Below are 26,071 nucleotides of genomic sequence, written 5' to 3'. Positions count from 1 at the left end.
AGCTTAACATAAGATCAATGAATTCGGAACTTTTTAAGTTACGCTCTAATATATTTATATTAAAATCACCGCCTATTATAATGTTATATTTTATGTATTTATAATTTATATAATTTAGAATGTTTTGTATTTGTTGATAGAATACTTCTTCCTCTCTTCTATTCCAATACATATTAATTATTAATAAATTATTTCTAGTTACTTCTATTGCACAAACTTCTAAAACGTATTCAACAGACATATTAGTAATATCTTGTTTATAAATAAAGTCTATTTCTTCTTGTAGAATAATGCAAACGCCACCTCCAGTTCGAGTTTTTCGGCAAAAGGAGGCTCCAATTTTATATCCGTGTATTTGTATAACTTCTATTTGTTCTATTGTTAGCCAAGTTTCAGTCAAACATATTATCTTGAATGAAGGATTTTCTTCTATAAATGCTTCTAGTAGATGTGTCTTGTTATTTAGGCTTTGCATATTCTGAAAGAGTATTTTACTGTCCTGGTCAGAGTTAACGAAAGGAGTGATTTTGGGTATTATTTATATATTGTTGACTTTGAGTGTACGCGTATGTATCTTTGTTTGTATTCGACTGATCTATAGCGGTTTTGTTAAATTGTTTTGTTTCTTCAAATGAGTTCTGTAGTTTTCCTTCAATATATAATTTATTGTTCTTAATTACAGCATGTTGACCTTTTTTCCGTGCATCAATCATTTGATCTCGCAAGAGCTGTCTTTTCTTTCTTGCATTTTCATCTAAATATTCGGACACGGACATCCGTGTACCGTAAAAGTATTCGTTATTTTCTATGACGTATTTGGCCATTCTCTTGCTTAGCAATTCTATTTCAAGGGGTCGATTTCGAGTACCGTATCTGCCTATCCTGCGCATGTTTTCAATATAGCCAGTTAGATCCACATTTTGTAGTTCGCGAAACAAATCAATTAATCTGTTATACAGATCGCAGTCGGTCTCTTTGTTATATTCTGGTAGTCCGTACAAAACAATCTTCTTTGAATTATTATCCGAACAATTTACTTGTTTTTCTGAATTTTTTATTATAGTTTTCAAATCTATAATTTCTTGCTTCAAGCTTTTGTTCTGTATCGTTAGGTTTTCTATTTTGCTGTTTATTAGTTTTATATCTTCTTTTCTTTGTTCGTTTTCTTCTTGTAGTTGTTTAGTTTCTTGTTCCAGGTCCTCTTTTATTTTCTTAATGGCCAGTTCAATTTCTGTTTTTATTGTGTTTTTTATTTCTGCTATGATAGATTTATTATTGTCTTTCAAACGTACCATAATAATTTCGCTTAAATTTTGCAATGTTAGCTCTGTTTGTTTATTTCTTGATGCTTGCTTTTCTTCTTCGTATATCGTGTCTCCCAAAATACTTATATCTTCTGCCAACGACGTGTCATTGTATGTCTTAGTGTTATTTCTTCTGAGTGTGATATTTTCTGCTTCTGGAGTTGTTGAGGTCAGAATTCTGTTACTTGGGCGTATAGGGGTATCGGAATTTATAATCTTTGGCAGTTTACATATGCATTCTTGACATTTCCAAGCGGTTTTGTCTATATGAGACATTAATTTAAAGTAATCTGGTGAGATATTTGCACATGTGAGGTCATAATTATTGTTGCATAGACTACAGTTGATAATATTAGTTCTATTAGGTAAATTTTGCATTTTTGCGGGCTGTTGGCGCCGTCCTTGTTATGTTACACAACGTTATTTAACTGGCTTAACTGTAAAGTGGTTTACCCTTTGACGTTGTATGATGTACAATGTTAGACTACTTTGAGAGCATTCCCTAATGTTAAAACTGTTTTATTTTAGTGGCCAGTATTTTTCTTGGTCGTTTTCTCACTGGTCACCATTTTCTCTGTCTATTGGATATGATAACGGATTATCATGATTCTCTTTCACAGTGATAAGACGGGGAAAGTATTTCAAGATAGTGTTTAAAAGTTTCTTGGAAAAAGATCTGATAAGTTTGTGTGATCTACGAATGCTTGTTCGGAGGGGCTATTCGTGATTTGAAAATTTCTGAAATTCCTTCGATACAAGGATTAACTTCATATGGTTGAAAGTCGCATTTACAAAAAATGTTATTCATGAACATGTCGTAAGCATTTAAACGACTTTAGTTATCGACTTCAGTCATCTGTTGTTATACCTGTTCAACAGGTCCAGCTCATATTTTTAATACCGCTTATGGGTCTCGACATGTTCTTCCAGAAAGAAATGGACTATTTCGTCTTCACATACAAAGTTTGTGTAGTGTATTTGACATTGTCTTGAAATTATGCTTTTTTGGAATATTGTTCTTGTACAGGACGATATTTAGAATAAATTTAGTGAGCATTTTGATGATGAAGAAAAATCCCGTGAAGCTGAAATACTAGAATACTTCATACCGGATTTAGGTAAAATAAAATTGTCATGTCACCTATAAATGACACTGATTGTTTTTATATATCGTTGCTCAATATTTATTTAACCTACATGTTTAATTTGTAAATTTATCAGTTGCGAATATGGCCAATCTTCATACTTACCTACTTCAGAGATAAATTGAGAATGTCATGACAAACATGCTGACTATCAAATTATGTAGTTTTATCTCGTTAAAAAGATAATATATCCATCTGTTCGTAAACAATAGAGTTGAGTTATAACGTGTCATATTTATAGGAGCGGCTGCAGCAAATATACACATTACAGCCATAATATGCATGATACATTATAATAACTAGATCATTATATGAAACTGTGCGAAATATTAAATATAAGTACATCATTGAAATATTAGGATCAAAATTACGAGTAATCGAGATGTTGGTACATAAAGAAAACATTTATAGATTGAATTATACCTATGTAATTTTAATTTTCAAAAATACATATATGTGTATAAATCATCGGGGTGACATTTTCTACACAGAAAAAAAAATAAAAAAAAAAAGAAGCACACGCAATTAGATAGACTATCTAGCCCAGCAAACGTTTTGCCGTGGTGCACAAAAAGCAATATTTACAAATGAAAAAGAAATATGGCTTAGGGTATGAAAAATACATGTCCGATTTCATGAGAGTCGGTCAAGTCGTTTTGGAAGAGTTCAATTACTTGAACCCTGACACACAATTTTATACAATGAAATTTAAGAATAGTGCGTGTCTCATTCAATTCCATGTTCCTACAATTTCGTTACTATAGCACTAATATTGTTTGTTTACAAAGATGGTAACAATAATAACACAGTTCTTTGTTGTTCCGTATTATGATTCATTTATTGTTGAATCTATTCATTTAAGACGTCCTCCACAACTGAGAACAGATCGTATCCAATTCAGCTCCAAATAACCAATTAAACAAATAAAATGGAAACATTGAACAACTGAGTCAGTGTGTCAACCATAGTACTATGACCCTACGTAATATCAATGGCCTTATTGTATGCCATTAGTGCGTAAATACTCATTGCAACTAATTAAACGAGTACTTATAACAAACAATGTTTAAACAAAGGAATGTATCGTGATTGATGTATCATGTAGAGTTGGCTATGAAATGTTTATTTCGATTCTGAACTTCGATAATTATAATTAATTCGAACACATGCCCTGCACTATTTGAACACGCTACAAGTTGCGATAAATCCGTCTCGTTATACAAACATTGATAATAACAACTTATATTCATGTTCATGCATTCAAGTTGAATAAATGGAATATATTAGGTGTTTAATGTGTGTGTATACGTAAATCTACGAATTAAAATGATTTATTCAAGAGATTCCCTCGAGTATCTTTGTTTTTGAAAGTGCATGTCAGCTGGCGCGCCAAAAATAACATTTGGCGCACATGCTTTCATGTTTTTAACACGATACTAAAACAAAATAATTGATTCAATTATACGAGACATATATAATAAAACACAATACGGTAACATACAAAACAATCTCAATTCAATACATTGATAAAAAGACGAGACGTTTTTAAAAAAATAAATCGTTTACACGACAAAATAAAATAAAAAGCAAATGCACACTCACTTACTGTTAATCTCAGATTAAAAGTCAGCAAATACTCAAACAGTTCGAGTGTCTTATCGTTCAAACAAACAAATCACTTGAACTCCGTAACGTAAAAGAAACTGAAAATACGTTTGTCGCCGACGTGCGACTGCCGAGCGTCCAATCGTGCGCGCGCCCGCCCTCTGACTGACAACAAAAATAGCAGATAACTGAGGAAACACCACGCTGATAGACTCGATAAATATTTCTTTTAAAATCAAGTTCTTATCACAATCTACATTTTAAAAATAAATCTTAACACGTAAATACATTTTATTGCTAGGTCGCTAGAAAAAAAATCTGGTGTTTTCCCATTTAAAATTGATTGGTATTATCGCGAAAAATTTACGTTTTGAATGCGGTTGCAAAGCGTACAATGTAAATGTTAAATAGTATGCATGGTTTACGATATAAATGAAATATTCTGTGAGATGGGCGTACGTAATATTACTTTGCCATACTTTTAATTAATTTTACTCATTGATCGACAATGGGCTGGGTGACGATGGGGGATTTATAAATTACAAGTAGGTGTGGTTACTAAGATGAAAATAAGCCCAAAGAAAATATCAGATAATGGTTAGTGGATTTTATTTATCATCAATTGAGCTAAGCTTCTCATTTTTGCCCCATTATCGGCTAAGCTCTAATAAAAATAATATCCACAAACATTTCGCCGAAGAAAATAATGGATGCGACATGCGATCGACCAATTATAAAGAGCGATTTCGGTGTAAGCTTGTTTCATGTTTAAACTCCATGCGATCAACTCGTGGATGGATTTGTAAAAATACCGAGCAACGGTTACAAGAATCCGCAAGATTTCCTGGGAAAACACAGCGAGAGCCATACTTTGTGCATCTGTCATTGTATCAATCTCCCTGGTACTTAGCAATTGCGGTCATAGCGTTTAGATTAAAACGGCGGGTACGTCGACAAAGGTATCTCGAGTTAGTAGGTCAGATAAAATTATCTAGCGATTTATCGAAGGGCTACAATCTATCGCAGAAACTACAAAGTAACTACTTAGGTAGTCAGTTGAGAACTTTTTGTATTGATGGAAAACTCCTGCCCTTACGTAAGTATAACAATAGTGTAATTGTCTCGTTCGACGTACTCATTACGTTATAGAAACTGCCATTGATACGTATTCAATTTGGCAGTACGTACGATTGGAAGAAAAAACAAGGAATGCCCATGCTAGTACTACAAGCTCTTAAAACAAGACAGGTGTAATTGAGTAAGCGAGAGCATTGCACTGTGAATAGTGGCTTCTCGCTTGCTCAGTGGGGACAGTTCTAGTCTTTGAGCACATAGTAAGCGCATTGGTCATGTGTTGTTTTGCTTGCAGAATGAAGCTTTATCTTCCGTCAACAAAGTGCTATGAGTGGACAACATGTTCATTAGTGAGCTCAGATTTAGTCTTTTTTAGAGATAGTCAATTCTTTGGGTAGTTGTTTTTTTTAAGTCAGTACTATTTAGCCAGTGGAAATTATTACGGTATTCTGAGCCCCCAATTATTGCTGTACTAATTAAATCATTAGACCGACTCATCGATGAAGATTGCGTGTTACCTAAATATTGTTATCATTTCATTTTGTTTGAATCTTGCATCATTCATAAGTAATTTGATGGACCGTTTCCGCTTCATCTTTAACCTTCTTAGTCTTCCCCGAGGATAGTTTGTTCTGAGATACTTTATGATGATTTTTTATGGGTAAGTTTTTACAATATTTCCTTGCGTTCATTATTTCTTATCGATACATTATTGGTATATAGGGAAATTGTAACGTTAAGAGTATGTGACGATAACAGTTAACAAAATATGTTTTTTATCCTTAGTTTACTACAAAGCATTTAATAAAATATTTACTCGCGTTTCGTGAGACTATTTCAAGGAATTAAGCTGACGGTCCAATTATGGTTGTTTAATCGTGACATTACTTTAGGAGTTGGCCATAGTCCATATAAAATTTTCTATCATATGTGTTAGTTCAAATATTAAAAAAATCTCGGTCTTATATCGTCAGCCTAAAATTTGGAGAGGGGGTCAAAGTTTAGGTTCCGAAATTAAACTGAGGTTGTAAATTTAAACTGAGTTTTTATCCAGACCCTTTAATCTAGGAAGTTTACTACAAAAAGAGTACTTTTATAGTGCTGCAAATTTCGTCAAAAGCCCGTACACTGTTGTTTTAATACATATTGACAAAAATAAACTTCACATTTTCATTGTCTTGCTACGAAGCTGGCGTGACACAAAAAAGTATTCAGTACTCCAATTATCTTTCCAAAAAAACTCTCACACAATTTCTTTGTTTTTGGTCACGTTGCAGAAACACAAGTATTTTTGCAAATTCTTCAGTTACGTCGTTTGCGTTCACAGGAACGGAACGTGATGATTTAGATCGTTAAAGAAGTATGCGAAATCCTTCTTAATTTATTTCGGTTTTATGGGAAAAGAAGATTTAAGATCTGGGGATACGTTGTCTTGTGATTGTAGGTAACTAAACCCATTCTCAGTTTATTGAAAGCGACCACGGTCCGTTTAGCCACCGGTACGCATTATGTTCAGGAACTTTATTTGAACAACATTTTCATCACCGTACTTATAAGGAGCTAAAACATATTTTGTGCAAGATTTCTTAATAAATTACAACATTTATGTAGTTCTGTCTTATGGTATACTAAAGATATGTTATTACGATCCATATGTAATATTCCCGCGCACCTTGACACATTAAAGGACAAAAATGTCATATGTTATGTTAAGAATATTTGTATAAATGCATAAATTGCATAGCTGCTGAGCTTGCCCTCATTCTTATGCTATTTGTCGTTCTGATCGGTCACCGGTGGCTATCGGCCGGAGGTCGACTGGCCGGCAAATATACGTACAACCAAGGTTGTCACTTGTAGCTGTACTTGACTTAAATGTCATACATTTGAAAAGTTATTGAGAAACGAGAAAATTTGCTCGCTTTTCTTCTAAACGAATTTTCGTATGTGTCTGTTTACCGACAAAAATAAAGGACATCTCCAGACAACATGTTTTGTTTTTACCGAAATGTGATTCTATATAATTCGAACACTTGTAATAATTTCTTATTCTTTTACAAATTGAACAGCTCGGTATCGTGTAATCAACTAGGATTATTTGAACTCTCGATCAGGGAAGAAAAGATAGAAGGTATTTCTTATCAAATCAGATAAGTCGTCCGATTAAACGGAAGCAAATGGATAAGTATAAGTACTGTTGTCAGAGGAATGTCATACTTATTTAATATTGGTATTTACGTTAAAGCATCTGGATTTGGCGCATTATTGGTAAAGATGGCCTTGGAACGAGAACGCGTATTAATTTGATTATGCACAAAAATCGCGTGATGTTCATTCGGCTACGTTAAAGATAAATTGAATTTTGGAAGGTTTGCGTGTAGCATTATTGTAGGTATGAGAGTAGAGTGAGCGAGAGAGTGAATACGTATTGAGTGCATTGACATGGCTGAAATTAAAAACAAAGGAAGATTCACTTAGTGGCAGTGAAAGTATTGTGATACTGCATATATGATTCGTCATACGTATGTGGGTAAAGGTCAGTGCCGCGGTACAGGCATTTTGTTTTCACTCCAAAGAAACACGTCTTTGTTTTAAGTCTACAGCGCCTCACACTTTGGTAGACATTTCTCTTTTATGTGTGCATTTGGTAACATTCCAGATTTCGGTGCAGTTCCTCGTTTCAGAGATATTGAAGCGGTTCCAAATTTCTCTTTGTGATGTTCTCTTGATATCCATTTTAATTATTTAACATTTCATTCTGAAGTAAGCTATAATTTTCTTAATTGTGGTGGGAATTTAATCCTTAAGGTCCAATTAGGATTAAACAGGCGTTTAATGTTTAAAACAATCCATGATCAACAGTGTTTGTGGGTAGAACAACACCGTCACCTATTTTCTTTATAAAAAAATCAATCACATGAAGAATCTTTTATTAGTTCTTTTGTACCTATTGGTAATAAAATCAGTCCTGTTATGGAGGCAATTTATGAAAGAAAAACATATTACATCACATGAAGCGCTTACGATTATCTAACGTAATGGAGTAGCGTAAAAATTGCAGAATAAACACGTCGTTTATCGAAACAATATTCGCACAATTGATTTGCCACTGGTGAACAACGCGTCACTCTATAGGGTTGTCATTCAAAAATTTATGACGGTATTTTTTATCAGAAATTTTATGATGGGATATATTTTTTTTCCCTGAAGTACTGACTATTTCTTTAGTCCATACAGTAGATGTCATGATATTTTTGGGGAATGGAAAATGTAGTTTGCAAATCTCATTAATGTTGGTAGAAACATAGTGGGAACCACTTTCATATAATGTATTTGGGACTGCAAAGCCAAAGCAGTACGTTGGCGTAGTTAATGAAACCAGTACTTCTAATTGTACGCAGAATATTCCAACGAGTGATGAGTACTTGAAACTGTCTTTATTTTTTGTATGTTATTCTATATCTAATAATCCTCTTCATGGTATCTACTCTTTTATACGGTAAATGTCGACTTTTAATTTGTGTAACAACCTTATTTATCGCCTTCACAAAAATATAGAAACATGTTCAAACAAAAAATCCAAAATGACATGTTATTTTAAAAATCATGTACCTACTTACTTATCAATTAAAATAAACAATAAATGGAAAATACTCTTAAACAGTATACAAAAAATATTTGCTAACGAATTAAATAACGATATAAAGATATTACGTCAACGAGTCACATTTATTTTCCTTCGCTATTTATTTAGGTGGTCACGAGAAACGTTTTACTCGTGGCGTGGCTGTAGCCGCCATTGTTGGGATCCGTTCAGCCCTTACGCGTGGACGTAAAGCGGCGAGTAACACGATTATAAGCGGGTGATTGGGTCCCTCTCGCTACTTTACAGATGCGTAGTTCACTCGACTTTACAACTCAATACCAACTTGTACCCTACATTTGATGTCAGTCAACAATATCGTCTTATTGTCTTGCTCATTGTTATAATAACAACGGAATAATGTAGTTATAACTTGATGAATAATGAACTTGTGTGTGTGACTGTGATTGTGTTAAATGTTAATTGTGATTGATTAGGTACTGCAGATGATTGAACGTATTAAGAATATAAGCTGGTTTGCATACTTATGTGGGTTTCATTTAATTACGTATATCATATGGAATTATTGTGACAGTTGATTGTGGAGAGAGGACGGATGGTTATTTAATCACTTTTTTTGCAATCAAACTGTCATGTTTACTTGTATTAATACAATTTTCAAATATCTCTGCTCTCAAAATACCTACTAGTTAGTAGTAAATAGATAGTAAATAGTTAGATGATTTAAGAAAAGAATGAAATAACACTGACTTGTTGTGACTGAATGACTTTGCATCTTTGAATCAACCAAAATACTGCAAATAGGGTATGGAGAAGAAAATATATAACCTTAAATACAACTTAGAAATTGAACTTAACCGTCAGCAGAAAATATCTTATTTCTCATAAAACAAAACGCATAAAGAAAACAATGCTCGGAACAAAAGATTTTCCGCTTTATAAGACGTCCTGCGTCTCCCAGGGGTTGTAAACACTGATAAAAGCATAAATAACAGTTACGGGAGAACAGTCCAATATAACAGTTTTATATTTATCTTAGTATGTACCTAGTATTAAAGGATATGAAGCAAGAATGCTAGGCTCACGTGTGGCGTGGCCTTACATGCATTAACTACTGCTCTTGAATTATTCAAAGGTTTCCCACCTCGGCTACTCGCATACACATTGCATCGAAACCTTCAGGTCTTGTTCTAGGGTTATTCCATTGCGAATGTTCTCGGTAACGATATTTAATATTAACGTAAAGGTAGGAATTCAGGAGAATTTTAAGGTTGTCGCCGTGCCTGCGTAGACAAGTTACATTTTTGTCCCAAGTCAAAGTCACGTTACTTGTAATGGAATATCATTCCTGTACTAATGTTTTCCTTTTGTACTGCTAATGTGATGTGACATTGTTTCATTTTTGTGTAAATTTAGTTAAATTTGAAACAAGCCTCTTACTAAGACTCCGCTACTTGTATTTCTGTTGCTACTACAGTGATTAAAAATAAATATTAAGGCAAATTCATATTTAGTATAACAGTCCGAAGTTTGATAGGTGACCAGTATTATCACAATTTTTTTAGCCTATTTATACTGGACTTCAGGATCGCGATCCCAACTTGCACTTGGCTGGTTTTGTCTGAGGCATCCTATACGTAGCCGCAAAAATCTTAAGAAAACTTATCAACTGTTCAGCTTCGTTGAAATTCTTAACATGAAACTTATTATTTTAACACTCAGAATTAACCCTGTTTTAATTACTGAAGATTGTTAGAATTATTTTGTTCGCTTGGTAACGGCAGATAATTACTATAACAAAATTAATTGGATATTAAAGTTTCATTTCGTTTCACTAAATTGTTCAGGCAGGCTCAATAAATAAATGGTTTTCCAGGTAGACTAATTTCTAATGTAGATTAAAAGCAATTACAAATCCTCCTTGGTATTCAAAGAAACGTTTTAGAATTCATTTATCTTAGGTTATTATGTACTAAAGTATAGCCAGTAACAAAAGCTAAAACAATAAACAAATGAAATTAAAAACGATAATTGTTTTAGGATCAAAATACTATTACATACAGTTAACATAATTATAAAACTTTTGGGATATTTCATTATATCGCATATTCCTTTTATTATATTGGGGTATTCAGATAATCTGATTGTGTTCATCAACTATTGTTGCTACATTTCACTGACAATACTTTTCCGCTCAAAACGTGTCCGTAGGTACCTACATGTATATGTATATAACCATGTTTTTATAATAAGTAGGTCAACGTCGGACGCCCAAGTTTCCTTATTTATTATTTATCAAATGAAAATGTGAACCTCAGACTCTGGAACAATATTTTAAGACCATTGCGAGTTGTGCAGTAACTAAGTTTGAAACTAAGTTTAAAGCGATTTTAGTGTAAGTGCACCTTTCAAGTGCTAGACTGACAGACTTTTATTGGAGACGGAGACGGTTGTCTGATTGTACTTCTTGGTTGAATCTCGTCGGGGCGTGGGCTAGGCGTTACAATTATATTTTAGTTAAAAATATTTTAAATACGTAGCTTCCTTGTTGATTCCAAATTACGTTCGTGTGTTGTATGTTGGTATGTGTGATTAACTAGTCTTAAAAATAAAGTTGTTTAAATAATACTGTTTTCATATATTCATGAATTGACTGTTTTTTATGTATTCATCTTTGATTTGTCATAAAATATTAATAACAAAACTCAAACAGGTGTTATATTATGAAAAGATTTATTTACATTTTTCTGGCATTCAATTCGCTTTGCTCAATAACTTAAACCCATAATTAAATTTAAAAAGCCACACACTAGTACATACCTAACCGCTTTAAAACAACCGCATACACACAATCGATATACACCTTTGTTTTGATTTGGTCGCCCTATTTCTTTTGCCAAAATTGTGACTTACACCGAGGGAAATAAACTCTTATATCACATCACATATTGTTATACGTTTAGAATATAGTTTAAACTTATGATTACGTTATATGTTAATTAGTATGATTGATGTTTGTTTCAGTAGGCCGTTTTAGGTTATGTTTAGTGCGTGGGGGAGCCGCGCGCGGCGCTTTCGGCGACCGGCGATGGGCGACTGAGCGCGTCGCGGGGCGCCCTGCCGATGCCGCGGCCCGGGTCTTGAGACTATTCCGTGCCGTGTCGTTACCTTGCCCAAAACTTTCTTCAATATTAGTAAATAATTTTGGGGTTTTATGTCGTCGAGACAGCAATATTACTTCCAATAAATCATAAAACTACACTTATTTAATACAGGAACATGTGTTAGTGCCGTCTTGCTCCTTTTAGGTTGTTAGACCCCGTTTGGTATTTCTTGCTAAGAAAACTTGACTAACAAAAAAACGAATAGAAAATAGTGGGAACAATGTGCGACGGCGTCCATATCACTCTACTACTTCACTTATCTTCAAGCGTCGTTGCAATCCATTTAGAGCTTTAACGCCCGGTTTTCAGGCAGTTTTTGCTAGCACTTTACAAGAGAAATAGTAGTTCAAAATCTAAAAGCTAATTTAAAGACAAAAATAAAATAGCTTAGCTATCGTTAGATTATAGTAAAACTAACTCTGTGTATCTAAAACAAGGGGCTGCTTTCCCTTTTTCCAAAAACTAGATCTCGCACTTAGTCTACCATAGTTCCATGCACAACTTTACCCTGTCTTGTTAGAGAGTGAGGGATTAGTCGCAAGCCGCAGCTGCTTCTAGTAAGAAAGAGCGATAAACTAACTTCAAACGAGCTCTTGTTAAATCCTATTGTCTTCTCATATTGTAAGATGTTTTTTCTTTGTTTACAATATTAATTTTATGCACTGTTTGTGTTTGGTAGAGTTCTACTGTCGTCGTTTTGGAGTCTTACACGTTTTGTGAATATCTGCCTCAATAAACCAATTTAATTAATCATCGTAATGTGTGTCATAAAATGCACAAACGATTTCTAATTCTTATTTCCCTTGCTTTCATTACATACCGACTGATTACGCGTAATTATTGCATTATTACGTCCAGTAATAATGCAAGCTAAATGTCGTAGCATAACACTCCTTATTACATGTATCTTTGTATACCTAAATATAGTACATGTTGAAACTAAGCATAGATTGAAAAACAAGGAGTTCGGTCCAAAAATTGTTGGTGGGAAAGAGGTGGATTTGGAGCAGTACCCCTTTGCGGTGCAATTCTTTAATTTGGGGTCTCTTTGTGGCGGCGCCATCTTAAACAGCTGGGCTGTGTTGACATCAGCACACTGTTTTGATGGTAATAAGGACATTGATGAAATGGTTGTACAAATAGGTGAGTTTTGAATAGATTGGATTTTGTAAGCGAGCGATATTACTTACGGTTGTAGCTCTTTCATCACCACTTCCACCATGAATTATTAGTTTTACATCTCATTCATTAGAATGATTTTTTAAGATTTTGCATAGTTTCTTTTACACACTATATTACTCACAATTTTGTACATACAGCTGGCACGAATGTATTGCAATTTATAACTACATGAAACTCAACTTAATCGTTAATTAAATTTACAGGTTCCAAATACATTTACGATTTCAACGCAAAACGACATGAGATAAGATCATTTGCAACGCACGAAGATTATGACAAAGAAATCCCATTTGAGAAAGATATAGCGATTTTATTTCTGAAGAAACCAATTAGGTTTGGAAAGCTGGCTAAGAAGGCGGTACTAGTCAAACATAGCAAATGGATGGACGTTAGTCAAAAGAATTTCATCGTTACCGGTTGGGGTTTGACGAACGTAATTTACTATTTTTTTGACATACTTAATTTTATTATTAATTTTATTTAATTTTATTATAATTAACTATCGTGGGCCTTAATAGGGGATAAACTTCTCACTGCTAAGAACAGTCTTCTTCCGTGTAGGGAAGTTTCGGGCATTGATCACCTCGCTAACAACATACTGCAGCAGCAGGATGGCTTGGGAAATGGATATTCGAAATAACCTCTAAATTGATTTATATATTAGCTTTATTATGGTTTATCAATCTGCCAGTAGAATAATTTATATAGTAGGTATACTGCAATCTTTTAAAGCCTTGCAAGCAATCTACACAAGAAATACCAAGAATTTTGCAAATAACACACATATTACAATGTTGCGGTAATTTAAGCTATAAGCGATAAAATCCGCAAAACTTTTTAGGGAATTTGTCTCGTGCAATGAAAAAAAAAATCAAATAACATTTGACTGATGCAGTAACGATCGTGCGACTATGCAATAAGGTTTGCAGGTTCAGGAAATGTATGCTGTAACTAAGGAAATTACTACAGTCGCTTTCCTGGAAGTCAACGGAAAGTTTAGAGCCATACAGGGTTATTCGGATATCGACATTCTGTTGAAGTGATATAGGGAAATATAACTGAGCCAAAATATTATTTTGCGAGTAATTTCATTTCTACTGAGAACCAAGGAAAAAACCCCTCGATGTTTTCAGAATTGTTTCAGTTTTTGTCTCATACCTTGTATAAAAGTTGTTTATTGACGAAAAGTTTGTTCGTATTTCTGTATGTTTGGAACTAACAACTTTCGTCAACAGTTTTGCGAGACCTTGTAAAACAAAAACTTCTTTGAAGGGTTTCTTTGTCTAGCTTGCTAATTAAGTCTTGCATGGCAAATCGATCTCATGAGAATTGCTAATCTTTAGGCTCACCACCACTTTGAAAGTAAGACTGTGGTTATTGAGGAAGTCTCTACGCAGCGTAGTACGCCATTTAGCGCTCACATGTGCAACAGTCTTATTAAAGAACTGGTGATAACCCACACTTTAATAATCCTGTTTTAGTATCACGGTTCAGTGTCAGAATCGAGTCTAATGATGACACATTTGACATATGTGCCGATCGAGCAGTGTAGCAGACTACACGACCTGAAGCTTTCCGAGGACATGTTCTGCCTGTACGGATTTGGCAAACGTGACACCTGCAGGGGTGACTCTGGAGGTGGTGTGCTGTGGCGCGGGTATGTAACAAAATGTTCACAGTACTTGTCTGTTTAGGGCAGAGACCAGAAATTTTGACACTAACCTCTGAAATTGAAGCTGAAAAGGCTACAATAAGTGTAGATGTTCTGAGAACAGAACTTCTAAACTCTGATAGTTTTTCGCCTTTCTTAGATATGTTGCAGATTTAAGTAGTTTTTTCTCAGTTGATCGATCTCGGTCGTTTAACAACGGTTTTCTGACCATTAAATTTAATACTGAAATTATTTACAGTTTGCTTTTTCATTTCAGTTCTTTAGTAGGATTAACCTCTCATGGCGATGGTTGCGCAAAGGTGGATAAACCGAGTGTGTACACAAATCTCTGGTATATGAGAAAATGGATCAAGGCCAAAGTTTACCAGTTCATTGAGGAGTTTTGTCAAGCAGAACAATATGAAAAAGATCATCTCCAAAAAGTATTGTTGAATGATAGTGATACAAATTCCTTATAGAGCACAAAGTATCTTTAGGAGAACGATGGCCTTCTTATGAAATCCTTATGATGTGAAATAAAAATAACACCCGCCTGAGAACAAAACTAACAATAAATATAAAAATGTTGTTTATTATTTTTAATACACGTAAAACATTTTATGAAAGCCAATAATTACACTGTATGTAGTATGTCTTTTCACTTATTCACACGGTTTCCTTAAAGATTTAATGTGGAGAAGAACGGATGCAACAAGCTTCATAGCCCAAGTGCGCACAACTTTTTAAAACAAGTTAATAGAGCTATTTCATTGCTCAGGTTTATGGCTTCTGTTAGGAAAATATACATTTAATCTAAGGTTTTATTTCAAAATAAGGGTCCGGAAAACGATGGTTAAGAACTGGTGTCATACCTGACCATATAGGGGTATAGCTCTTAACTTAAATCCCTATATAGTACAATTTATTTTTGCGTTGGGTTTTGTTCGTGGTGCAGTTGTTCGTGGCAGTTGGTATAAAAATAAGAACATGATGTCAACATAAAACACGATGGTGAGCAGCAGATTGCATATTATATATCATACTACTTCGGCGTTCAAAATGGTGTGTTATCAAGAATAATGGAAGGATTATTAAAAAAAAAGGTATCTTTATGATTGATTCGCAGAGCACGAGACCAGATCATACATGACTTTTATTTTAAGAGAATTTATGATGTAAAATACGATTCGGAAACTCAGTTACAGGTTATTGCTAGTAGTGGCTTGTGGACGAAATAGATACAAAGCGAAGAAACCTCTCCATTATCAACGAAAGGAGGTGTTAAAAAATCATTAGGACTTTTTCTCTTATTTGATATAGTAGATTTCTTCATATTTTGATGGAGACTAACTATACTAAAACTCATTTATAAAGACCTAATGATAAAAATAAATTGTTAATTCACATCATCATAATTTTTATTTTTAGATGAATTTTCCAGATTCGATTCAAGGCCGTCAAATCATTAAGTCTGTGCGCGGACTTGCGGTCTTATTTACGAAAAAATAAACACATTTATCTGACCCCTCAATCCTTGTATATAAGAAATTGGGTCAAGAAAAAAGTTTAGCAGAACTTCGGCGATTGCTGTTCAACTTTGAGATCCCCAAGACATGTCCTATGAATGCCTACTTGTCTTGAATACTTAATTCCACATATATCGTCATCACGTAGATTCAGAAGCCTCCTCATTACTTTGCATAGAGTATGAACTGTCGGCACGAGGCACACAATACTGCTCCTGAAATCTTTTTGTATTAAGTAGCATCCACCTGAGAAAAAAGACAATGGCTATTAAAAACAATTAAACAATAATTTAAGTTATTTTTTTAAATAACATTAGCCTACTACTAAATTCTTCAGCTATGATTCTGGTATTGAATAGATGAATGATCAAAATTTTAAGATTGTAACATGTGCCATACAAGACACAATCTTTAATTTTTGATGGATTATCATGCAGTAAAAAAATCCAAACTAACTGGGAAAATACGCTTTAAGTATTGTCTGAATTATTTTCTAATAGCTGTAGATAAAATCGAACATGTAGCCAGTTTCAAGGCTTTAATTTTCAGAAGTCTGCGAAAATACTCCCATATTTGCTTTCTTTTTTATATTCTTCTTAACGGACCCGAAATCATCAAGTTTTATAATACTGATCTGGTACTTATTATTACCAAATATATACGAACCTGTGGAAGTAAGACATATTAGTTAATATAGCGACGAAGGGTTCCTCGCTACTTATTCCTCCGAAGGATAGGATGCCAACGAGCAGTTCTCTGTTATACACAGCCGGGCCGCCGCTGTCACTCAAACGACGCTCCTGAGAACATTAATAAGGTTAGGAACCGTATCCGAAGGTAAGACACGCGAGCCTCCTTGATCGATGGAGGTTTAAGACCGCAATGGGAAGGATGAATTTAAATTATGGGGGCAAACAATACCTTTAGCTATGTATTTTGAAATCTGTTTATTTAAAAGGGTAGTATAACGTGATTGATTTGTTACGCATAAACTTCTAGTTGAGTTCTAATTGATATTAAATAGTTAATCATTCAGTCACTCGTTGGCTCACATCTTTATAAAAATATTTTTGTTTTCATTATTTATTATTGAAGACTGAGAACCGCTGATCATCACTAGTATATAATTGAGGATATAAATGGTTTCAATAGCGTATTTCAGAGTATACCTACATGTTAAAAGTAAATGAATTATTAGGTATACATAAGCTGTGCAATATTAGCAATTGCGATGTTAATTTGTTTCCGTCACCCTCGACGTCCGAGTTATCTTGGCCTGCAGCCAGGATCCGCTTGTTTTGTTCGTCGCGCGGTTGGCGCTTCATGGCCTACGCGCACTGGTAGACGAAACAGCAGAGGACTTCTAATTTTAAACGTTATTTGATCGAAATAAAGTGCACATTTCAATGCCAGAGATAATGATGCTGCGGTGCTTGGAGGCTGATCACCGAGAATTTGAATATAAACCTTGTATCAAACACATAACTCTGAAATTTGATTGACAAATTTGAAATCCCTTGCGGACCTTTAACCTATGTGTGGAGACCATTTCTCGCATTTCTGAAGTGTATTCGTGATGCAGCAGCTTTTGTCTTTACTTAGGGGAATGATAAGGGCCTTCGTTGCTATCGGCTTAGGATAATCCTAGTTATTGTAATCTTGTGAAAATCACGCCATGCTGGTATGTTTTCTACGAATCCAGGTATAAAATTAATCGCTCGTTTAGACTAGGCGAGAAATATCATACGATTTGCAATACATTGCGGAGTATCGCGGTAATCTATCAAATAAGCTATATTATCACCCCGGCAATGTGTTGACCCTCACGCAATTTTTCTCGCCTGCTCGAAATTAACCTAAACACCACAATCGTACCGGTAAGTATTTTGCGCAGAAATTCGACGGACTCAATAGATTCTTGTAGTACTTAGCACATTCTGTTTTATCGATGACTATCATTTCCGTCCATATTAACTGGTTCGCGTAACCTTGGGGTAAATTCTGAAATATATTAAAGCAACTTTAAATAACGAAAATAATGTAAAAGTTGGTTGTCTGCGAAGTATATTAACGTCGTATCGCTTGAAGTAACATTTTTTCCTCCTAAGAATATAATTATGAGAGTGATTCCACAAACACGCCATCTATCTAAAGTTGAAGACATCAGACTCCACGAATTAAACTCTACATTCGATGTGGCGGCGATATGGAAGATACTTGTGTTCACATTTATCGGGAAATAGCATAGATGGCGTTAGCAGCGTGAAAATAGTATATTTTACTCTACTTGATGCGCGGAGGGTAATGTATTTATCTGGTTATGTAATGCATTAGTGACTCTTTTGCAAAAGTTAAAACCAAACACCTATTCCCATTTCAATTTTCAAGTATAATTAACATATTATATAACTTTTTTCTTGTTTCTTAACCCACCGCAAGTCAAAGGCCTCTATTTGTATATCCTATTTGTATCTCCAAACCCACTGATCTCGACGTGTTGCGGGGTCACCCGCGACGGACTAGCATTTATGTGATCAATGCTTGTCCAGAGTCTGTTTGTGTTTGTGAATATTTGTGGAACTCTACGCGAAACAAGAATTAAATCCTGCATGGAAGAATTATTGATTATATTTCTGTCAAAGTCTAATTTGTAGTAGTTTCTAAGTATATCTCACCGTACTTCCCCAGCCGGAGATGTCGATGGCGGTACCGGGCCGCAGCGCCACTTCTGGCTCTACAATAATCGCTTTCTTCACAAAATCATTGAATTCCACGTCTTCCTGAAACGGCAAATTACTGACTTTATCTAAATTAAGAGATACTTCATAAAACTATATTGTGTGTTGACTTGAATGTTTGTGAAACTTAACGTTAACGACACAAGACTTAAATTACTTGGACCAGGAGTCGTTTGTCAGAAGGATCACGAAACTGGGAATAAAATGTGGGCACACAGTAACGTGAGTAAATCTTAATTTCTGACTAGGTATACTACCGTTCAACTACTATATGCAACTGTTCGCGTATGTGAATATTTCCGATATATTTTAATAGACCGAAGATTTAGATTTTTTAATGAATTTTGACACGGGTGAATATTATTTTTGAACAATGAAGTTCTAATTCTTCTCAAAATTTACACGAAATCTCACCTCTTTAAGTTCTACATTTATTGCTCACCAAGGTACTATGAGGTACACATAAACATGAAAACGTTAATCCTAGGTAACACGGTCTAGTAATTAAATTAAGTCGATGAACTTACCTTCAGCACTAACAGAGCTATGTCATTATCTATTCTGTTCAAATATTTGTAATATTCGTGTATTTTTATCTCAACGACTGGAATTATTTGTCTGAAATAATAGAAAATAGTGTAACAATACTGGGTGGTGATTCGAAAAAAAATGTTATTCTAATTTAAAGTTGAATAAATAAACTGTTGAGCGATAGGGAACATTGGATATAAGTCGAAGATATAGCTTTGTGCTTTCCTTGAATAGGTTGACAACCTTATAACGCAGTATCTAACTATAAGACTTTTTTAATTTTCATCATAAACTCTGATTAATCCACTTTCCATACAATCCTCACTTTAAAAATTGCTTCTAATTTTTTTTTTTTTAATTAAATTATAATAGATATTCTCGGAAAAATCATCTCTTAAGAATATGGGCAATGTTGTAGGTATACACACTATTTGACGAATAAACAGTGAAATAGATCATAATGTTAATTCAGCGAATAGCCAATATACTACTTTACAATTATTGTGGATACTGTATTTACGGCAATTCGGCATTCAACGTAACTCTAAAATATCGTAGTCGTGTCGTCATTCGGACTATTTACAGTGCCTGATACATTATGTATATTTGCAATTCAGGCAAACATGGTATAATACTAAGCATATGTATGTTTACTTCAGCCTATACAATAATTTACAATAATAAAAATTAAATATACAATAATTTAGTCATCAAATACCTAAATCCATTATTTGAGAATGAGTTACTCTTTGAAATGAAATTACTTTTACGGATTTTATCGCGGTTTAATTTTAGATTTTAGTTCCCGACGTTTCGAAACCTTTGCAGGTATCATGTTCACGGGCGCACTCATACTGCGTAGGGCAGACCACAAATAATTAATCAAAATTATGAAGGTAGAATGAGCAACATCTTCTGTCAAGACGAACGCCATCTCAGTCTGCCCGTGACCATGATACCTGCAAAGGTTTCGAAACGTCGGGAACTAAAATCTAAAATTAAACCGCGATAAAATCCGTAAAAGTAGTTTCATTTCAATGTCTAACATTCGTGTAAACCTAAGAAACCACTATGAGTTACTCTATTTTAGATATATTTAGATATATGCAAATAAAAAAAAACAGCATCCCGCATTACCTATTCTTCACCGCTTTCTAACTGCTGAAGCTGTGAAGAAGGAACAATGCAACAAACTATACAGCAAACAGGTAATCAAATGAGGCTGTATTATTAAACAGCTCTCTTCTACAGTAACTATGTAATTGTATATGAGAAATTCAAGTACCGAATTTTCACACCGTTGAGGAATAATTTGTTCTACACCTGTATACAAGCAAACGTTTTATTAACGTTAATATTGTTAATGTGTCTACTTGTCTAGCAAGTTAGGTGAATGGTAAGCGCCAGGAGAACGTTGTGCATTAACACTAGCGAGGTTGATGACTTGCGAAATTGAAAGCTTTTAATTAAAAACTGCAGCGCGCCAGGCGGTGCAAGTGACTGTTATTAAATAATGGTTACTAATACTGATGAATAGCTTGGAGAACCAGGGTATTTAATACTCCTTTAATCAACCTTTTTGAATCTTATAATAAAGAAGAATTAATTACATAAAGCCTACAAAATGTAACTATCAGGCAGTATAGGTTTATAATGTTTATGTTTAATATGGTTAGTCCCACACAGCACAATCCGATACGTCGTGGGAAGCGTATTGAACATCACCTACGCGTCATTAAGCAGGTAACTATAACCTCCTACATTGAAACTAAATAGATCTTTATAGAGGCCATCTCATAGAGAAAATCTCATTAGACTGCACTTACAACAGAAATGTGTTTGCGAACCAATAGAAGAACTTTATTGAAATAGTCTTACAAATACTTGTACTAATTAAATGATACCATTACACTAGCACAGACCGTGTTTTATACCAAACCTTACCAGCACTTACTCTTAAAGTTTAAAATTTTTACTAAATACAATTAAAAAGCTCACCCGGTACCCGTAATACTGTCAGCCCCGACCTTCACAACGGGCCTCCTTATCTTATCACTGAGGAGGCAGCTGGCAGCCGTCACCACTATCTTACTCCTCAAAAGGGCCCCAGAACAGTACAAATTGTTATACACTATCAACACGTGGAATGGTATGTCGATAAGAGTCGCGTGGTACTTGTGCATGGAGTTCCTACTCCCATAAGAATACGCTGGCACCTCATTTTTAGGCAAGTAAGAGTACGAAGCAACGTGGAGAACAATCAGTGAATATGTTACATGGAATCTGAAATAAAAGGTTTCCCATTAGTGCTTTTAAATCAGGCAAAGTTTGTAGAAAGCAGACAAGGAACTCATTATCACCTGCATAGTAAGACTTGTATGTGTGGGAGCGAGATAGAGCATTACACAGTGTAGAGCTCTATCACACTTCCACAACTTAAACAGTCTTACTATAAGTAGGAGGAAGAGGTGGTGGTTGGCTCCCACAAGCTGTAATTACGATTCTTTTTTGTTTTTCTCTCTTCGTTTAGTAAATGTTAGCTGTTATTAATGCGCTTTACCAAGGACTTTACTGACAGCAGTAAATAGGAATGAATGAACATAGCTACAAGGTTTTATATTAGTTGGTAATAAGCCTAATGAACTGTGAATAACAGCGCTCTCGGGTAATCAATCTTTTTGAACATTCTAAGATGAAAATAAGTTTATTTTTATTCAGACACACTCCACTAAACTAAATAATGTCTGTAGACGTAAGTTATCGGGGCTATAAATAAAGTACGTGTAGAAAAAAATGGCGGCGTTTGCATTCCTTCTCTCATTACGTATTCGAGGCACGTGAGAACTAGTAAACTGATTTAGGTGAGGCTTCTCTCATTTTATTAGACAGTATTCTAAAAAACAGGGGAGGTAAATACATATGTAGCAAATGTTACCTATTTGTAGTCGACACGAATTTAGGAGAGGCATAAATAAAAGCCTCAGTAATTATACACACGCCGAACGCGTAAAACCGGGCCTACATTCATAAAATACAATTAGCTAAGTAATCACGTCTCTGTACACCTATTACCAAAAACTTATTAAGAAAAAACACAAGTAAAATGTTCCAAAGCCCTAACAAAGTAGGTACTTACTGTATCGAACAGATACTTTAATAAATTCATTCCTAGAGCGCTTTGCCTTGGTAATATTTTAAGTAATTTAAAATTCCAATCGTGGACTCAGCCATGCAAACACTGTCCCATGAAGACGGAAATTCCGTGAGTACTCACACAATCATCTCGCTTCAGTGTGAATAGTATAAAAGTTAATTCGAAACCGGCCGCGGGTCCTGCATAATGGAAAATATTTTCAAGTGCGATGCTTGTTAGCGCGGAGTCTCGAAAGTCAAGTAATAAAGCCGGGAACAACGATAAACAAAGAGAGAATGGCAACAAACCGATAAAGAGTAGGTAGGTACTCGTATTTGTGAGTAAAATTCGCAATCATAGTTCGTGGAACCGAATAGCCGATACCGAGTTATTACCGCTTTCGTAAAACAGCGAATGAGTTTCGTAAAATTTTACCTACCAACACACTGCGCTGAAATATTTCTTCTTTTTTATTTTACTGTGTACTGGAATGGTAAACCATACTGTGAAAATATATGAACGGTTTTGAATTCCAATCATGACTCTTCATTTATTAACGTACTGCTCTTTACGTTATTATTTGCAAAAAGCAGGTAGCTTTTAAGCTGAATAAACAGGACGCGTGCCGGCTAAAATATCTGCCATCAGTACACAAATTAGGGTAGTGTGAAAAAATCCGGCAAATGTGTTGATTTAAAGGTAAGTCTTTATTAGAATTCCAAGCAACACGAGCATTAGAATATATATTCCATTATTACACACGGAATTCGTTGTTGTACGCAGAATATTTTGTGAGGAACGAGTTTGTGAAATGAACAATAAAAGTCTTGGTTGACTGGTTCCCTACATTAGCGTCCATTTGCATGCTTGTCACGTGTCTGAAGAAACTCACAGGATTTACCGCGCCACTCGTTTTGGAGCCGAGGAAAAACAGTTTCGGCAACTCCACTCTTTTACCTGAACCCGGAAGTGCGAGTTGAAGAGGTGAGCCGAACGGAAGTCGTAGCATCCCTGTCTAAGTGACTTCGTTTATGAGAAAACGAGCCAGGAACAGAAAGATTATTTGTCGTACTCCAGTTATTTGCATCATTTTGGTATTCAATATATTTGTTGCAAGTCATTTTTAGTGATAAAAACAGTTGTTTTTTGTAAGCAAAACAACTCGATTTCTTAAAAACAACAGCTTCAAATCTTGACAGAAAGCCTGAGTGGTGTAGAGTGTAATCAAAACAAAATTAAGTTGTAATGTGCTCTCGAAACACAATACGAAACCATTTCGAAGTGAAGTAGCCTCAAAAGTAACCTTGATCCCGAAAATAAATAAATCTTAACTTACATAGCTTTGTGACAGTTCGTGATGTAGCGTCGTTGGAAAACCGATAGACGGACTGACGAGTGTCGGCTTCCTGTGTCGAATGATGCGGACTCTAGCAACGCGAGGGATATATGTATGTGTGTGTGAGATGTGTGTCAACATGTATTTACATAAATTTTACATAGGTTTCTAATGCTAAAAATATACGTGTACTTGAGAAAATACTTTTGTTTATATATTTTCTTTTAGGATATTTAGTTACTCAATTAGGATTAAAAATTCGATTCGTTCCTCGATTAGAACGTCAAATCTCTTCAATGTACTACACAAATATTCTAGTCATTAAAAATGACCAAATTAACGAATTAACTCACAGACAACAGTACCAAGTCTAAAACTAGATCGAATTTGCTATCACCACGACCCCGGTCGAGTTAGAATTTAATTTAAAAACCTGTAAAATTCCTTGAAAACCCGCTACATAATTGGTTTCATCTAAATGTTTTGGGGTTTTGACGAATATTTAAGGCAATTGTAATTAAAATTGTTTCATCCTGGCACGTAGGTGTTCTGTTTGTACAAGAGTCAGAGGATTAATTAAAAAACTTTACGTGCAGTTACACTGTTGATGTTTTATTCACGGCTTTTGATAACATTTTCATTTGATAAAACAAGTGACGGTAGGTACGCCTTTGTTTCACGTTTGGCAGTTTATTAAGTTTTTATTAGTTTTTAGTTTTGGGTTTTTACTATCCAATGAACCGAATATATAAAATGAACCTCTTTCGTGTACAATGGAAAGGTTTAATTAATATTAGACGAAAAAGGTGCTGTAATAATGGAGAAAATTCGACAAGATATTATACTGGAATAAAATTGAATTATTATGACTCACGTTTAAACTAGCTTCAGATTGGTGATATTTACCCATTTATCTGCTTATTAAAGTCGGTAAAGTGCCGAACTAACAAACTCACATTCTTATTTATAGTAATAGTTATGAATAAATTGTCTGTTGAACTATTTTAGTGTCTATTTCTTACATAAATTCCGTGTTAGAAACCTAGTGATTTAGGAAAATATACTATTACGAAGACGGTCTAATTATAGTTTAATTGGTCAATTATCGCAAATTAAATCGGCAACTTTGTCCAGGTTGGTCTGATGTTCAAGTTTTTAAAGCAATTACAACTTTTTACTACAAAATATTATTCGTGTACCTTTTAAAAGATATTAAATGAGATATTTTAAATATAAAATGTTTACTTTAACGTTTTTTTTTGTAACTGGAAGTAAGGCGTGGCTTAAAGTTCTTTTTTAATTTTGAAAAGGAAAACCGCTAACTTTTGGAATTAACCCTGCAGCGAAAAGGGAGTTCTCATAAACTTTTTACCGGTCTCAAGGAATTTATATGTATTTGTATTATACAGTCCAACGATCAAACAACTTTCAAATTTAATATTAAGATTCTATTACAGAATTTAAAACCTTTCGAAATATTAATTTTCTTGGTTTAATCTGCGAAACCAGCAAGTGAAATTGAATTTATTTGTAATTACTTGGTTTTGGAGTTTGTTACGTTTGACGATAAATAATCAAATTACAGAAGAAACTTTTTGATTTAATACTTGTTTCGTGTTAGGCATTCCTTCGGCTCTTATATCTGGACGGTAAAAAAGAATTGTTATTGCTTATACCTGGTGTTGTTATAATAAGTTTTGTACCTACAACCAACCTACCAAACCAATTGATTGACATCAATTTGACACCTTATTTTATATATTTCGAGGTGTTTTTTCATGAGCCCTTTTTTCCTTACCTTTTTTTGTAAGTGCGTTATACATGCTGTGAATGGTGTTGTTATAATGCGTCGTTTTGTATACAGGGTGCACATAAAATGCTTTTATGAGGTAACTTCCTAGTCCCGCAAGATAGTTGTTGATGAGTTTAGAGATAGTTTTATGACCGCCATTAAATTATCTACTAACACAATGCTTAAACATAAAAATTTAATATTTGTCAGTTAACTAAATGTATTATAATACTAGACTAAAAGAGAAAGAGTCATGTTTTACCCAACGGGTTTTATAAATTGGATT

At 34.4% G+C, this 26,071-nt stretch overlaps 3 protein-coding genes across 5 annotated transcripts; 1 reads left to right on the top strand and 2 right to left on the bottom strand.

The window, feature by feature from the left end:
- Positions 1–490: 490 nt before the first annotated feature.
- Positions 491–1,681, bottom strand: LOC113493243. Its single transcript, XM_026871116.1, has one exon. The coding sequence runs from the start codon at positions 1,578–1,580 to the stop codon at positions 510–512; it is 1,071 nt and encodes a 356-aa protein (XP_026726917.1). The 5' UTR covers positions 1,581–1,681; the 3' UTR covers positions 491–509.
- A 9,872-nt stretch (positions 1,682–11,553) lies between these two features.
- LOC113493244 (chymotrypsin-1-like) lies at positions 11,554–15,410 on the top strand. The gene is made up of 4 exons (XM_026871117.1): positions 11,554–13,039; positions 13,282–13,511; positions 14,560–14,735; positions 15,007–15,410. The coding sequence occupies exons 1-4, from the start codon at positions 12,760–12,762 to the stop codon at positions 15,206–15,208; spliced, it is 888 nt and encodes a 295-aa protein (XP_026726918.1). The 5' UTR covers positions 11,554–12,759; the 3' UTR covers positions 15,209–15,410.
- Positions 15,411–15,451: 41 nt separating this feature from the next.
- Positions 15,452–24,702, bottom strand: LOC113493245 (trypsin-5-like). 3 transcript variants are annotated; one of them, XM_026871119.1, is made up of 7 exons: positions 24,427–24,702; positions 21,523–21,807; positions 19,521–19,611; positions 18,931–19,035; positions 18,131–18,256; positions 16,922–17,055; positions 15,452–16,501 (listed from the first exon to the last, which is right to left on the bottom strand). In XM_026871119.1, exons 2-7 carry the CDS (start codon positions 21,705–21,707, stop codon positions 16,396–16,398), a joined length of 747 nt encoding a protein of 248 aa, XP_026726920.1. In that variant the 5' UTR covers positions 21,708–21,807; positions 24,427–24,702; the 3' UTR covers positions 15,452–16,395. The 3 variants fall into 3 exon arrangements, with proteins under 3 accessions (XP_026726920.1, XP_026726921.1, XP_026726919.1); XM_026871120.1 differs by lacking the exon at positions 24,427–24,702 and adding an exon at positions 22,661–24,121; XM_026871118.1 differs by lacking the exon at positions 24,427–24,702 and adding an exon at positions 22,799–24,121.
- Positions 24,703–26,071: the final 1,369 nt, after the last annotated feature.

This window comes from Trichoplusia ni, chromosome 4 (genome assembly GCF_003590095.1).
Source record: "Trichoplusia ni isolate ovarian cell line Hi5 chromosome 4, tn1, whole genome shotgun sequence".
Taxonomy (NCBI): domain Eukaryota; kingdom Metazoa; phylum Arthropoda; class Insecta; order Lepidoptera; family Noctuidae; genus Trichoplusia; species Trichoplusia ni.
This window is presented reverse-complemented; position numbering and strand designations above follow the sequence as displayed.

Bases quoted from the DNA above. Each gene is read 5' to 3' on its own strand.
- LOC113493244 (XM_026871117.1), top strand. From the start codon at position 12,760: ATGCAAGCTAAATGTCGTAGCATAACACTCCTTATTACATGTATCTTT. The intron at 13,512-14,559 runs GTAATTTACTAT...ATCCTGTTTTAG, and splicing joins CCGGTTGGGGTTTGACGAAC to TATCACGGTTCAGTGTCAGA. The intron at 14,736-15,006 runs GTATGTAACAAA...TTTTCATTTCAG, and splicing joins GGTGGTGTGCTGTGGCGCGG to TTCTTTAGTAGGATTAACCT.
- LOC113493243 (XM_026871116.1), bottom strand. From the start codon at position 1,580: ATGTCTCATATAGACAAAACCGCTTGGAAATGTCAAGAATGCATATGT.
- LOC113493245 (XM_026871118.1), bottom strand. The intron at 19,612-21,522 runs GTGAGCTTTTTA...CTATTATTTCAG, and splicing joins GACAGTATTACGGGTACCGG to ACAAATAATTCCAGTCGTTG. The intron at 16,502-16,921 runs GTTCGTATATAT...CTTTTTTCTCAG, and splicing joins AATATGTCTTACTTCCACAG to GTGGATGCTACTTAATACAA.